The following is a 16,783-nucleotide window of genomic DNA, read 5'->3' on the forward strand; positions in this document are numbered from 1 at the left end:
AGAGAGAGAAAGAGAGAGAGAGATTTTTAATGTATTTTCCCAAGGACTCATATTTTAAAATATAGGCTATACTGTAATCGTGATTGAAGCTTAGACTAAGAATTTTTTCCCTTTAGATGTAAAGAAAGAATACAGCATACAACGTTCATATCAGCCTAAATTTTAATTTTACAAAGATGTTTCCTTTTTAGTGTCGAAGTTAAAACATGCTTTTACATTACTTTGACAGACAAGTAGATTAAAACAGGCAAAATGCCAGTGAAAACCTGTTGCAATGATACAAGACCCTCTAAACATACAGTAAAAACAGAATTTCTTGCTTTTTATTATCTACTATGGGTGGTAGAGTTTAATTTTAGCAACACGATATTCTAGGTAGAATTTGGCAGCACTTTTCTTTGACTTTTGGTCATGGTAAGAAAAATTAGAACAAGCAAAAGCCCATTGTTTTAGCACAGGATTGGTGGTACTACACAAATTCAAATGATGATTAAATGAGGAGTGGAGAAGGGTTAAGAATATTAGAGATGAGGCAAAGGCAGTGGATTAGAGAAAATTGGTAATTTTTGGCATTTTCTTTAATTCTTTAAGGCATTCTACTTACTAAAGAAAGGTTCCATAGGTATTACAGCATATAGCAGGGATTCCAGTTAAAATACATTAGTACTCACACAAAGGCTGTGAAGGATAATAAAACATTCAGAATTACATTTAGCTTCTTCATATTCCAATTAATTTTATGTTTTCAATTCTATATGTAGTAGTAAAACAGAGTAACACAATTAAATGGAGGTAAAAATATAGCTTAAGAATTTATACACTTATAAATATGGGAATCATGGAAAATGATTTTATTTCCCAAGGGATATAAAAGTTTTTACCACTCATTTGGTACCCTAGTCCTATCTTAGTAGCGTCAGGTGCAAAGTCACTAATTCTGAGAAATTTTACCTCTGTAGCCATTCAATGTTTTAAAATAGGGAGTTAAACTCAGCTTGAAACTGAAGGCTTCCTATAATCTGACCCTAACACATCTTCTCTGAGCTTTGCTCCTGACAATTCACATTATATTGTCTATACGAGTAAGCCAAACTTGTTTATTCATTATTCCAGGAGTAATATACCCATCTACCTCAATTACTTTTAATGCAAACCTCTCTCCCTTCTACTTACTGAAATTATACCTGGTTTTTAAGGTTCATAATTCTATTTCCATTAGGCTTCAGAGTCTGATAATGCTTCACAGAGATACACCTTTACCCCAGTCTCATTTAGCAAACCTTTTTTCCCCATTTATTTTAGAAATAAACATTCCAACTGTATGGATGTGCCATTCAACACTTTTTTTTTTCTTACAATCTCTTTTGTTGGTGGTGCATGCTGATGCTGAAAGGAGAAAATAACTATTGAAAATATCTAATAAGTTAAGGTTAAAAAGAAATAACCTAACATAGTACACACTGAGTATTTTTCAGGGAAAAGAAACAATTACCAAATGCCTACACCTTTTCAGGGACTTTATATAAATTATTTCTAATCTTAAAAAACACTGCAAGAAAGGTTTTATCATCACCACTTTACAGATGAAGAAGATCAAATCTCAAAATATTACATAATTTGCCTATGTCACATATCTGTTAAGCAGCATACAGCTAAGATCTGTTTCCAAAAGCTAAGATCTATACTTTGCAAAATCATGTTTAAAAAGTCATGGGCTTTAAAGTTAGGTAGGTCTGGGCTTGATCAAGCCTCTGAGACTCATTAGCTATCTGACCTTAGGCAAGTAATTTAACCTCTCTATGAAGCTTCAATTTTCTCACCTATAAAATATGGATAATATTGATATGCACTTCAAAGTTGATGATTAAAGTGAAAAAATGCATTTAAAGTACAAGCTAAGTGACTAATACATAAGAACTAACATTTAATATTACTCTGCTTTCCCCAATCCTCCATTATAGAGGAGAGATGGAACCAAGTATATTTAAGAGTTCTATTTCCTTTTTAATAAACTGAGACCATCATATTAAGGATAAACTTTATTTAAGGATAAACTTTATTCAAATCTTGTATTAGAATACTTCCAAATTCAAACAGAATGTTAGTCAAATGTTTAGACAAACAGGCAAAGATTCAAAATCAAGACAAAAATTCTGAAGGAGATCCTGCTAAAAAGCTATCCTAAGTAGAATCAAATAATGTACTTGTCATGAGGCTTTATTTTTCTATTTTAATGTAAACACTGTATTTGAAAGGTACCAAAATAGTTTTTTGAAATGTAATGTGTTAGTGAACTGTTTAGCAAAATAAATCCTTCCAACTAATTAGAAACATAAGACAATAAAGAGGAAAGATCCCAGATCCGTATATACAACAGTGTCACTATAAATACACTCCACTGTCAACCTGAGACCTATTTTGTTTTCCACCTATATAAAAGTTTTTGAAAATAACAACTTCCTGTGGTTACATGTTTTCAATTTTCTCAAATATTCTGTCGGTCTGGGTAAGATGCCACTTGTTCGAGGGCAGCTTCTGACTGATTGGCCACAGCTATAGATCCACAATTAAATCTCCATCACCTCCAAACCCCTTTTCTGAAACAAAAAGAGAAAAACTTCAAACAGAAAGAAACATACAAACAAAAAAATTTATTTCCATGGGTGTTACCGTGACAAATGTAATGTTCTCTAAAAGGGAGGGGGGACAGATGAGTATTCTAGTTACTACAGGGCATTATTTCCATAGAAATAATGTTTTATTTTATTATTAATATTTTGGTTCTCACACTGTACCATCAAATCAAGTTTCTCTTAAAAATTATGAAATTGGCATATTTTATATTTTGCTACAATGGTGTGAACAAGGCTGATAATCAATTAGTTCTTTGTCCTTTTTGATTAATATATATTTTTCACATGATATTAAAGCTATCATGAGCTGATTTTATTCTCAACGTGCCTCATTTCTAAGAACATTGCATTATTTATGAACAAGAATGTGCAATACCAAGAACCAACCAATAATTTGAATCTTATATAAAGATTCAAAAATTCCAAGAGATTATTTAACAAAGATCATTTGAACATATGAGTTAATTAACAGATAAAATTCTTTAAAATGTGAATTGATCACATTCATAATTTAACTTTCAAGATCAATTAACAAATTTCCTATATTTCAAGAAATCCTCATTTTGGTTATTTATTCCCATAAGTATATTCAAACTTTTTTTACCTAAAGTGGTTTTTCTTCCCTGCTACCTATGTCCAGAGAAATTGATAAACCATTTTTGTTTGAGGGATTCAGCATAACAGTATTTTTAAGAGATTGTAATTCTGGGTGATAAAAGTATTTTGTTTTAAAAACACAAGTTACCTTTAATTGTGGTATCACCTGATGACATGAAGTAAAGATCTTTCCCTACTCTTTCGGATACAGCCTAACAAAAGGAATCTTTGAATTGCTATTGATTCTTTATCATGAGCACAAAATAATTCAAATCAGAAATAGAACCACAGATAAGCCAGAAAAGATGTAAACAACAAAATGTATTTTTATCAAAATTATGACAATCTGATTTTATAATGAGGATCACGTGAAGTACATTTTCTATTCTTCAAATACTCATTTCTCTAGAACATACCCCTGGAGCACTCTACATGGGGCGTAAAGTACCCTTTTCCAATGTTTAGCTCCCAAACCCCCAACAACTCTGGTAATTGGTGAAGGGGGGAGGCACATCATTGTTCAAGGGGCTGTTATTCAAACACGGTATCCATGTAGAGCCACAGATGCTTTATTAAAGACAATGAAAAGGGAAATATTTCTCCTATATTCCTTTTAACAACCAACAGCAACATGTGCATGCATTATGTGATACAGAAACTAATTAACAAGATACTCTTATGGTAAAATAAAATAACTCAGATGAGAAACCATTTTTTAAAAATGTAATTAGATTCCTAGATCATAGTGACTTGATGTATCATAAAAAACGTCATGCATAATACAATATTCACTTTGTAAGGAAAGTTAGCTCATTTGTACACAGGTATCCAGATTTAAGAGCTTCCTCAAATTTGAGGGAAGGATATTTAAATCTCATTAGTAACTAAATCAAAAAATTTTAGAGCCTTACTCATAAGTAATTTCTATATGTCTGCTAACTGGCTTAGTCAAAGCCAGAGGTAGTTATCTATTTACTTATCTAGATACATGATTTTATGTTTACTTTTAATAGTCCTAAATAGTTCTTTTCTATGTGGCAGGCATAGAGAACTTTATCCAACTGAATCTTGTATGTACATATGTATGCATTTGGCTCTGGATTCTTCATAATTAATGGATGGAGACAACCTGAATGTAAAAAGTTTTAGTAAATACTGACGCAAAAAGTGTAGTAGGCTGTTATTTCTGACCTAAGCAAAAAAGTAATTAACATAATGTAAAGAGAGATGTTCAATGATTTTTAATAGTAAAAATTTCAAATGACCTAAATATCCAACACTACAGAAAATATTTACTACATTTTGGTTCACTAGTGTCATGCAGCATTATTCAGCTATTAAATATTGTTTATGGCTTTCTGAGTGCAGCCAAGATGGAATAAGCTGACTATAACCTCTCTATCACTGATTACAATGAAAAATTCTAGACAGAATATAAAAAGCAACTACTCAAAGATTCAAAAGTGAACAGGAATAGGTAGATTAAGAATTAAAGTAAAAACGTGAATAATGACTCACAACAAGAGTGAGTTTCACAGGCCTTTTCTTTTTTTTACTTCTTTGTCTCCTGATTTTGATCTGAGGGTGGGCCAAATCAAAACTGCCCAGCTAGGGCAGACAGTAAAATTCTGAGAGAAATTTCTTATTTATAGTCAGGGGACAAGGGATAAAGGAACCCTGAATGCTAGAGAGTAAGAAATAGGTAGGAAATCTCTTTGCTGTATTGTGGTGTTATGTTTTTTTTCTGTTTTTCTTCTGGCCCTGCCCTGAGGGTGGCTAGCCCCAGTTACTACCTGGTGACAGCTATGGCAACATAGGCACCTACAAATGTAAGAGATGACCCATCTCTCTAGCCAGTGGAACCAGGAAAAGAGCTTTCTGTTGTCTGAAGAGTAGTAATAGGAGATTGTTTTTGTTATCTCTTTATCTGCTTCTTATGCGCAATCAAACAGAACTGTGTGGTGGAACAGAGGTTGAGAGAAAAATACTGTCTGGCTAGGGGATGAGAAAAAGGGGCCATTGGAGGCTGGATAAAAGAGGATCCTGGGAGCCAGAAAATGTGGAGAACATCTCAGAGAGGAAAAGAGTTGAAAATGTTTAACTCCTAATGCTACACGTGAACTGTAAGTCTCAGGATTGCCCCTGAGCTATGCACATGCAGAACAGAGCCAAATAAGCACAGCAAAGTCTCTGACACCTAACTACTATATAAACCACTGACCAAAGTCCATGACTACCCTGGGTGGCTTATGTACCGGGAGGATCTGAACAGCAAAGGCTTTGAAAACTAAACCGACAGGAGAATCACCAACTATAGAAGGAGAAACAGAACATGTGGTATGAATTGAAACCAGCTGATCATCTGCTATAACAAAAACTTCAACATTCTCCAGATTTTAACAGGACCCAAAGTCTTAAAACATAATATGCAAAATGTTCAGGATATAATCCAAAATTACTCAACATACAAAGGACCAAGAAAAGCTGACCATTTCTCTAGAGAAAAGAAAATCAACAGCTACAAACCCCAAGAGGACCAGATATTAAAACTATCAGACAAAGATTATGAAGTGAGAAGTTCAAGAAGTTCAACCAACCCCAAACAGGATAAATTCAAATGCCCAGACACATCATAATGTCATGGCAAATTGCCCACCATATCGTCTTAAATGAAGAAAATCAAAATATAAAACTACACATAGGATGAAATCAATTGTGTCTAAACTATGTAGATGCAATACTTACATTACATATAAACAGAAAAATTATAAAAGAAAACCAAACTGGTCAACCTACTTGTCTCTGGATGGGTATATTACAGGTGATTGTTACTTTCTCGTTTTTAATATTGCCATATTTCCCAGGTCTTCTGCATCTAATATATATTTTATAAGAGTCATGAACACCAAAACATTTTCTAATCAAGGAGTAAAACATTAATAACAGTTTTCTCAGAGAATACTTGGCATAAGGACCAAAATCATCCATTTTGTTATTGCTGCTTTTAACTATTGTCACAGGATTTTTCTCCCATTTTTCCAAACGCAAGGGCTTTGGAAATAGTTTGTTAAATCACCTTTCAAAATGAAGAACAATGCTCTCACTAATTACTACTCATACAATTCCATACCTCAGGTGGACGCTTATCCGATTTGGGTATGCCATTCCAGACATTCTCAGGGTTCACTATCTCCTCCATACCATTTGAAAGGTTCAAAACCTACAGGAGAAAACAATTTTTTTTTAAGTGTCCAATTCAAAAAAATAACTGATTTATGTACCAGAGCAATTATTTTAAAAATAATATACTATTATTATTATTTTGAGATAGGGTCTTGCTCTATTGCCCAGGCTGGAGGGCAGTGGCAGGATCACAGCTCACTGTTGCCTCGACCTCCTGGGCTCAAGGCAATCTGCCCACCTCAGCCTCCCAAATAACTGGGACTACAGGCGCACACCACCATGCCCAGCTAATTTTTTGTATTTTGGGTAGAGACAGGGTTTCACTATGCTGCCCACTCTGGTCTCAAAATCCTTGGCTCAAGCAATCTACCTGCTTTGGCCTCCCAAAATGCTGGGATTACAGGCATGAGCCACTGCACCTGGCCCTAAAATGAAATACTTTAAAAAACAATGAAAATGAATTTATTGAACTTCAACCTTATGTTTCAAACTCCATGCTACTTCAGTTTCCCAAACATATACAGAGTATCTATGACTGGTGATCAAAGATGGATAAAATTTCAACATCAAATAGTTCAAAATCTAGCAGAGGAAAGACCTCTAAGCAGATAATTACAATACACCATAGAAGTACAGACTTCAGCAGTAAGGGGTATAGGAATGTAATACAGAAATAAGGCCTTTTTGGGACGGGGGGAAGGTTGAGGACAAGGATAAATTTAGAAAACAACGTCAGTGAATGGCTCCCTGGTAGAGGCAATGGGTAAGTAAATTGGAATTAACCAGTTCGGTAACAGGATGGAATATAGGTAAAATAGAACTGAATTATTAAATATATCGAAACAGCAAGCAGATTGTATATCCTATGCCATGTTAATGAGCTTGACTTTTATGTTCCAGGTCAGGGGCTCTCCAATTTTAATGGAATATTAATGCACATTCTGGAATCCTAACCCCAGAAATTCTGAATTAGCAGGCCAGGCCAAGGCCTAGGAATCTATAATACAATTTAAAAAATACACCAGGTAATTCTCAAACAGGTGGTTTTCAAATCACGGGAGAAACACAATCAACTGGAAGTCCCTAATAAGTTTCACACAATAATGATGTAAACAAATTTGCCTTTTACAAACTTCACCCTGACACCGTGGACCATCAATTTAAAGAAGACTAGAAGCAGCAAACAAAATAGAAGGTTATTAGAGGAATGTAGCTGTGAAATGACTCAACTAAGGTAGTGGCACTAGATATAAAAAATTCCAACTAAGAGGTAAGATGTGTAAAGTGTGGAACTAGATGACTAACAGAATTTAGAAAGAGTAAGAGAGATAGATGATACAGCCTAGGATGATTTCTTGCTACGATTCTTATATATGGAGATTTAAAATATTTGTGCATTACATCAAATTATCAGGGGGAACAAGCAGGTAAACATTTGTTCAATTGCATTCTCTAGTCTAACAGAGTCTGGTAAAATTTCCTTAATAGTCTGCAAATACATTTGGAGATAAAGAACTTAAACGTCACTTACCCTTGTTCCTTCTTCAGCTGTTTCTAAAATCTCACATTTAGACCATGTGTTTCTTAGACTTGACCACACAACACATTTAGATCCAACAGTAAAGGCTTTCAGAGTGTAGGTGTTCTGTGGTTGAGCTGCCAAATTGAATTAAGACTCAATGCATATCTCTTAATTCCTTAATGTAACATACACAAGCAAAGCATTTTCCTAATGTGCATTATTTCTATATCATCAATATCATGTAATTAGTACATTGATATGACCGTCTCCCTCAATTTTGTTTAAAATTCTTCTAGCGCCCCTCCCCCATATAATCTCTTGCTGCTTTTCTAAACCAACAAACCAAACAAAAAAATCACCATCATAAGGATGTGAATCTGATTTCTAACACTGAAAATCGCTAATAAAATATGGTACTATTAAGACAAGTGTCTTTTATACTTACAACAGCCATTTCTATAACAAAGCAGCGTGTTACAAATGAGCAGACATTCTTATCACAGAGTTAATACTTACTATTATTAAATGTGACAATGAGGAATAAATATCTAATACAAGGGAAATACTTAAATAACTTATGTGTACCCACAGGATGGCATACCATGCAATTAAAATATTTTGAAAGCATTTTTAAGGGACTAAAATGCAGGATTCAATACTGTATGATAGTATGATCTAAATTGTTTTTAAAACTATGCAGTAGACATACACAAAGATGGTAAAAGACAACAAAAAGAAAATACATCATGGTGTTAACATTGATCACTTTTTGTTGATTTTCATTCTCACTATTTCATTATTTTCCTTATTTTTACAATGGTTCAAATTTCATAATACAAAAATTGACATTTAAAAAGTATAGCATTGATTATAAAAAGCTAAAAGTTACCCATTTAAATTTTTTTTAAGTAGCAAAGAAAACAGCAGTAAAAATAATTTATAAAAATGTTAATATAATAAATGTTCTCCAAGATTTACTCATGACAAATTTTTTAATATAGGCTACCTAAATCTATTTTTTTTTGTTTGCGGGTTTCTAATGAATTGCAAGATCAATGCATGATACAGTTAAGTCTAAAAGACCCTGTTAAAATAATCCTTACTGTAAAGTTATGCCTACCATAGTACTTGGCAAGGGAATACCATGTTTTATAAAACTTACCAACACTTGCCCTCTTGATTATAAATGTGATTACATTTTAAATGTGATTACCTTTTGGAGACTCATAGATTTTAAGCATTCAATTTTTAAACACAAAACTAATATTTCAGCATTTCTTCCAGCATATAAAATTTTGCACTGATTTCACAATATATTTTCCCCAAGTTTAAAATGCCCTTCATAAAATCCAATCTGATTCACTTCCCAGGTTTTTAATCTTTCTTACAAAAAATTATTTTTTAGCAATCCATGTAACAATTATTCTCTTTTCTTTAAAACAAACAACTTTGGAAAGTCACTATGTTAAACTTAAAAGTAAAAGGACACTTTGGGAGGCTGAGGCAGGAGGATTGCTTGAGACCAGGAGTTTGAGACCAGCCTGGATAACACGACGAAACTGTCTCTACAAAAAATACAAAAATTAGCTGGGCGTGGTGGCACACGCCTGTAGTCCCAGCTACTCGGGAGGCTGGGCTGGGGTGGGAAGACCACTTGAGTCCGGGAGGCAGAGGCTGCTGTGAGCCAAGATCACACCACTGCACTTCAGCCTAGATGACAGAGCAAGACCTCACCTCAAACAAATAAACAAACAAACAAAATTACAAAAGTAAATGGGAAAAAAAATTCACATACCTGAGACATGATCTGGTAAACCATTATTGTGCTTGCTTCCATCACTGCTTTCTTCCTCAGGGAACAAAGGCATCAATGCTGAAATGTCATCCCTGTTTTTATACTCTATAAATTCTTCTTCATATATATTCATTTCAATCTGTGTTTTAGGATCACAATCTGCTCCATGTAGATGCAATGACATCCTGTGCTGGTCATCAAAAGATTCTACACAACTTGACTTTCTCACGTCCTCAGTACACATGCACTCTTGTGCTTTCTGACTAACTCCTAAAGACAAAGGATCCATCTTGTCATCTAAAGGCAGCTGGGCTGTAGGTAGCTCTAGTTCTGGTTGTTTCTCAGCTTCACAGGTGAGAGGAATCTGCCCTGTAAATAGCTCCAGGGCACCTTTTGTGACACACTCTTGGGAGAGTGGCATACTTGGTGGCACCAGGCTTAGTTCCTCTTTTTCTTCATCCACCACCAGAGAATTCTGTAACTCAATAGATTCCAGCTCTAAGAATTCTTTTGATTCATCATCAGGAGAAAGTGGCACCTCAAGTGAATTCAGTTCTAGTATCTCCTTTGTTTCATCACCATGTGGTAGTAATGTGTTAAATCCTGTAATTAGGTATTTATCATCAAACTCTGCTTTGTCAACCAGATGACACTCTACTTCACCTTCCAGTTCCTCAGTATCAATTTTATCTTTGCAGGGGTTTTCAAAACCTTCACAAATGTTATCAGTTTTAGGGTCACGGAAGTTACTTGGTTTGGTTCCGATATTGTTTACATCTTTTTCAGTTCTTTCAGCAAGCTCATCTGCCCGTTCCATATATATTTTATTTTGGACAGCTTTATTACTTAATTTCTTAAGTCCTACATCAAGATTGCAGGACCCAAGAGCCTGCTTTATCTCCGAGTCCGTATTTTCATAGGGAAGAGCACTTTTAGTAATACCAATCTTAGAATATTTCTCCATTTTCTCATTAATACTTTTACCTTTGCTTTTCAAGTCGACAATTGCTAAAGGGATATCACAAACATCCCTTCTGATTTCTAATATTGTTATTTCCAACACATCTTCTGTTACTATTTCATAGAAATAGTCATTTCCCTCTTGAGAACATACTCCTTCTGAAATGTTAAATCCCGAGAGGCAACATGGAAAGGCTTGCATGGGAACCGACAAAAGTTCAGAAGGAATGGCCCAGAGTGCTTTTGGGTCCACACAGTCTTCAACGTTTCCAAAGTCCACAAGCCTGACAGATACAAGATAATCTTCACAAATATTAGTGATAAGTGCTCTATAATAATGTCCATCTTCTCTGTATCTTACTATACAAGGATCTCCAATATAAGGACATGTGATACAATTTCTCCTGTCTACTACCTGTTCTCCAGCAGTCTGTACTTCTACTTCTAAATACTGAAGTTTCTCTGTATCAGCAAACTGACACCAAAAGTACTCGGGTCCATCTATCACAGTGGCATAAGCTCTTACCATTTTTTTTTCTGGATTATACCAGTTAAGAAATACTGAAGTGTCAACGTCTGATTTGTTAGCAGAGTTTGAACCGGCACCTTTAATTACTTGGGTAGAAAGTTCTATTTGAGATTTTTCACTGACAGCATACCTGCTAATCATGTCATCTGCTATGATCCCATGTTCATCAGCAAGAATAACTTCCCATCTGTCTCGAAATGTTACAAATTCACATCTTATTGCAGTCTCGCTGGTCCGTTGGGAAAAGTAATGCATCATTTTCTTAGAGTTTTTATTGTCAGGAACCCCAAATCCCTGCAAGGAGCAATGAATGCACAATCCTGGCAATACTGCATTAACAAGGTCAAGCCTACCTATTTTGTTAGTATGAACCACAGAAACATTGCCATAATCTATAAACTGCACAGAGAGAAGGTCATTGGGTTGCTGCTCCTTGACCACAGCACGATACCATAAATTGTCTTCTGGGAAAACAGCACATATCACATCTCCTCTTTGCAAAGGTGGACCTGCATAATATTCGGGCACTGTTTTAACACTGTTTAATCTCTCTGAAAGACGACTAATTTCAGATTCATCTTCTATTAGTTGAACATAAAAATCTGAAAGGTCATTTATATGAGAAACATATACAGTTGTTTTAAATCCAGGCATTATAGTCTTCTGTGGGAACTCACAAAATTTCAGAGGTAAATCTTTGTCACATGAATCTCCTAATTTTCTCTCTGAAAGAGTGGCTTCTACTCTTGCTGTTTTCAAGAGTGTCTCAGCACAAATTTCTTCTTTCTTTTCTGTTGTTAATGGAAACACTTGACTATTTTTATTTCCCACAGTGTCTTGATATTGAGTGACTAAGTTTGTTTTTGTTAAACTTTGTAAAAGTCTGAGTTCCTTGTATGATGAGTTGATCTTAGGTTTATATGACTGTTCCGAAATTTCTTTATTATGTAACTTGTTCCCTACTGATTTACTTAAATACTCTGTACATGGCAACTTCATATTCTCATTTTTTTCTGCAAGATTTTCAATTGTAGAAGGGAGCAGTTCACTTTCTTTTTTTCTTATTCTATCTTTGTAACTAAGTAGCCCCAACTTCTTATTAATACTAGCACTAACTTGAATATTATCACCATATAGTTCTATAATCAGTGTTCCATCTGGATCTTTTGCTACAACTAAAGCCTTCAGTGACTTATCTAAAATAGTCTCCTGAAACCACAACACCACTTCTTCTGGTATATGATCAGGAATATCAGATAATGAACATTTGACAGCTTGCATGGGCAAAAGTAAGACATCATATGCATCACTAGGTATTGGAAGCAGATCATCACTTGTTACTACATAAATATTCCCAAAATCAACAAAGAAGACTTTCTTTGGCTCTTTTTCTATTACTATGCCCCTATACCAGTTTCCATCAGTATATTTGGCAAGGCACAAGGTTCCAGGGTTCAAGGGAGATGTTTTTAAATTCAGCAAAACTTTACTTAGTTGTGTAATACTACATGACAACTGTTCTAAAATACTTGCATTTCTTGCCAGCTGGCAATAAAATGTCCAAGGGTCATCAATATGCGTTATATACACTAATTCTTCACTTCCAATTTTCATATCATGCGTAGAATAGAAGTAGGAATGTAGCTGAACAGAGGACTCCAAAGGCTTCTGAAGTTTTACTGGTCTCGCAAGTCTCTTTTCTACCAAGAAATGGCATGCGCTCTGAAAGGGTGTTAGCAAATCCACAATGTTAAACAGTTCTTCATTATTAATTGAAGCCAGAGCAAATACCGTACATTTTAATTCTAGATTTTTTTGCCATGCATTATCTACAAATTCATTGAAAGCTTGTATCGCCTTTACATCCCAAACAAAGGGATTTTGACCATTTGGTTGAATTAAATTATAAAGGCTGCACCTAAAAGCCTGAGCCTTAACCTTGAGAAATTCTTCACTAATTGAATAAATATTCTTCACAGATACCATTTCTCTGTCTCCATAATCTACAAATATTACATTGACATGCTCCACAGATTGTATCCCACTAATGAGCGCTCTGGACCATTGTCTGTTTACCGTTCGCTTAGCCAAACAAGCAGGGGTGTTTCCCTGGTGAGGAGCAGCTATATTTTTGCAATAGTACTGAATATCAGACATTAGAGTTTTAAGTCCTTGTATATTCCTGGTCAGCTGACACCAGAAATAGCCAGGGTTTTCAACATAAGACACTCTGACTTCTACTGTACTTCCAACTTCCAGCTCTCCTTTACAAGAGGAGCCTGGCTTAATTTCCAAGAAATTCTGTATAAGAGGAAAATAAACAGATGCTCTTTTCACTTTTTCCTGCACAACTGGTTTAGCTGAACCATTTGTCACAACTGTTGTGTCACTCAAAGCTTTTGAAACAGATGTGGTTTTATTCTCTCTCTTGGCTTTCTGCTCTCCTTCTCCAGTTTTGGCAAAAGGTATTTTGTTATTTTCCGTAGTAAAATGATTTGAAACATGCCCTGGGGAGTGGGCATTTACCGGGATATTTTCCTTTGTTTCAAATTCCTGATACTTGGCATATCCAGCTTGGGCAATTACCTTACTAATGTTTTCTTCCCCTGTTCTTGATTCATCAAGAATCTCAATAACATATTGATGATCCTGTTTATCAAGAATATGGATGACTAATTCTTTGTGGAGCACAGTCTTTTCAAAAAAGGAAACTGCCTCCTGGCTCCAAGTTTTTCCCAAAGGCCAAATATCAGCTAGGGTGCACTTCAGAGCCAATATTGGCAGCTGCCTAAACTGAGGAAGCAGCATCCTTACGTCATACCAGTCCACATTTTCCGAATTGCCTCGGTCAACTAAGAATACATCCACACTCTTGTCATCCAACTTGGTGACTATGGCCCTATAATAACCATTTTCTTTCCACTTGACACAGCAAAGGTCATCAGGTTCAGGTTTCAAAACTACACCATCCAGCTTACTGGCAGAGGAATAGAAACCGCACATTCTCCTCATCAGCTTACTGAAGGTGACATTGTGTTTCCTCAATCTAATCCAAAACTCAGAAGGATTTTTAACAAACTCTACCTGTGCATCGTAGAAGGCATTCATCTTTAACCTGATAGATCTTAAGGCTGGGAGTGAAATCTCTTCATCTACTTCTTCAGCAGGAGACTGAGACTGAGGAGATGTTTCTGGTTCCTCTTCCTCTGTTCCCTGGCTCTGAAGGACTCGGTCAGCCAAGCAATACGACTGTACTCCAAACACACGGTTCAGATTAATCCCATCTTCTCCATACAGGGTGACATAATATACATGCTCAAAGGAGCAATAAAATTCAATCTTTGCATTCACTGCCTTGCCCAGTATCAGCGCCTTCAGGTCACCAACCTGTGACCGAGACCAGCCTCTCCCACCATCCCAGAGTCCATACAAAGCGCAAGGGTAGGTCACCACTGGCATTCGAAAATATTCAGGCAACAGGTACCGAAGGCTACTGCAACTCACTAACTCCTTCCTTCCATAGTCCACGTGAAGCACCTGGGCACAGCGCTGGGGCCGAAAAGTCTCAAGCAAGAGTGCTCTGTACCAATGTCCATTCAGGCCACAGGATGCACACGGAGAGCCTGGCTTGTCTGGGCTCTCCTCCCTCTCCTCCCAGGTGGCGCTGGTGCAGTTCTCATCCCCTGTCCCTGTGGAACCCCGGTATACCTGGGCCATACTCTCAGAGAGGCGGTGGATCTCCTGCGAGAGGCTGCGGAGCTGGCAGTGAATGCGGTGGGGATGGCACACTTGGGTTACGACCACGGGCTCCGTCACGCCCAGCTGCAGCTGGGGATAGAAGTAATCCAGACCAGGCTGCTTTTGCTTGAGCGGGACTCGCGAGAGAACCGGGACCCCAGAGCCCACGCTAGCAGTGGCCGCTGTGAGATAGCGCTCCAGCAACGAACGGAAGAGGCTGTCGGGCACCCGCCGGGCCAGGCCCAGCTCCCGCATCTGTTGGAACACATCGGGCACCTCCAGGAGGACTAGGCGATGGAGCAGCAGCACGTCCAGGACGCACCCGTGCACCTCCTTGCCCTGAAGGTTGCTAAGGAAGTCCACGGCGTCGGCGGGCCAGTGCTGCGGCTCGCCCGCGCCCGCGCCGCAGCCTGCCGGCACCAGGCCTGCCAGCACGCAGCCCAGCACTTCCGAGGGCAAGTTGAAGAACTCTCTGCGCCCGGGCGCCAGCGAGCCTGCGCCGGCAGTGATGGTGCGGCCCTCGTCCAGCAGGAAGACACGGCTCTCCTGTGCCTGCCGGCTGAGCACGCGGCAGCGGTGCCACAGAAGCCCCACCTGCACCAGGCACAGCTCGCCGGGAGAGGCCGAGGCGCTGCCCAGCGCCCACTGGCCGCGCGTGGCCGCCGCTTCCTGGATTTCCCGGCTCAGCCGCAGGTACTCGCCCCGCCGCTCGCCCACCAGCCCCCACAGCTGCACCGGGATCACATCGGGATGCACGTCCACGAAGGATACCCGCAGGGCCAGCGAGGCCCCTGGCGCCGGCATTCCGGGCGTCGAGCACATCTTGACTGCGCGGTGTGGACCCCACTTCCGGAAATTCAGGGCCGCGCGTCAGGGCCTTGAAATCCTCCGCGCCGCCAGAAGGCGAGTCCCAGCCAAACTAGGTTCAAAGGACCCCGGGGAGGGGAAGGACGCCGGAGAGGCGTTTCCTCGGCAACCCCCCCTCCGGGACTCACGCAGCGGACTGGTAAGACCCAGTAGCCCCACCAACCGCCCGAGGTCGCGCCTACGGGCACGCATTTACTGCGCTCTGCGCCGCCACTTCCGGCCGCGGGGAGTGGGCGGGGCCAGTCGAGGCCTGGGGTTGGCCTAACGCCTAAGGGCCTAAGGAACTTTTTGGGACGTTCAGGAGACCCGGAAGTGGGAGGTTTTGGACACAACTTGCATCTCCTCAGAGCGCCTTTAACTCTGGAGGCCTCCGTGTGAGGGCCTGGCTCAGGGCTGCGGTGAGGACGGAACAGAGAGGGATTTCCTTTTCGTCCTCCCAACTACCAGGGATTGAGCACTGGGGGCCAGGCACGGTACTAGCCAGTGGCGTTCCCGACGAGAATCGGGAACGAGAAACACGGGAGACAATGGCACATTTCTAGGCGTTAAGGCCAGAACTCTCGGAGGGCCCCGGGCGCTGCCGCGGTGCTCCTGCTGGCTCATTGTGTCTGTGGACAGCCAGGTGCTCAGCCTCTATTCTTTAACCCTGTGTCATTATCTGAATTGATAGAGTTGATATGAGGTTAAAATGACGTATGAAAGTATATAGCGACTGGTACATATTTCCCTTCCCACACTTAGCTGATACGTGTTCCTTTGTTGCTTTGCTGGCTAACTCTGGCATCCCAATTTTGAAGGCATTTTCATTTACTCACAGAGCTAGCACAGAACTGGATTCATAAAAGGAGGCCAAGAGATATGGAATCAACATTCCTTCAAGCCCCTGCTGTATCTACTAAAATCTTAACAGGATAACCCTTTGAGGCCTCTGTTTGTTAAATGTCCAAACCTACATTTGG

General features: G+C 38.7%; 2 protein-coding genes across 2 annotated transcripts in view; both read right to left on the bottom strand.

Moving 5' to 3' along the window:
• Positions 1 to 150: 150 nt before the first annotated feature.
• On the bottom strand, positions 151 to 16,042 carry TDRD6 (tudor domain containing 6). Its single transcript, XM_065543938.2, has 4 exons — positions 9,731 to 16,042; positions 7,945 to 8,069; positions 6,361 to 6,450; positions 151 to 2,597 (listed from the first exon to the last, which is right to left on the bottom strand). Exons 1-4 carry the CDS (start codon positions 15,777 to 15,779, stop codon positions 2,568 to 2,570), a joined length of 6,294 nt encoding a protein of 2,097 aa, XP_065400010.1. The 5' UTR covers positions 15,780 to 16,042; the 3' UTR covers positions 151 to 2,567.
• SLC25A27 (solute carrier family 25 member 27) overlaps positions 7,945 to 16,783 on the bottom strand; it is a 41,530-nt gene continuing 32,691 nt past the window's right edge. The window contains exon 10 of the mRNA XM_074037842.1: positions 7,945 to 8,069. The gene's annotated coding sequence lies outside the window, so the exon portion shown is untranslated. The remainder of the gene's footprint in view (positions 8,070 to 16,783) is intronic.

The sequence above is a fragment of the Macaca fascicularis genome, chromosome 4 (assembly GCF_037993035.2).
Source record: "Macaca fascicularis isolate 582-1 chromosome 4, T2T-MFA8v1.1".
Classification (NCBI taxonomy): domain Eukaryota; kingdom Metazoa; phylum Chordata; class Mammalia; order Primates; family Cercopithecidae; genus Macaca; species Macaca fascicularis.

Coding starts and splice junctions, on each gene's coding strand:
- TDRD6 (XM_065543938.2), bottom strand. CDS start 15,779: ATGTGCTCGACGCCCGGAATGCCGGCGCCAGGGGCCTCGCTGGCCCTG. Junction 8,070..9,730: donor TTTACCAGATCATGTCTCAG/GTATGTGAATTT, acceptor TCAATTTGGCAG/CTCAACCACAGAACACCTAC. Junction 2,598..6,360: donor CGGATAAGCGTCCACCTGAG/GTATGGAATTGT, acceptor TTTTTGTTTCAG/AAAAGGGGTTTGGAGGTGAT.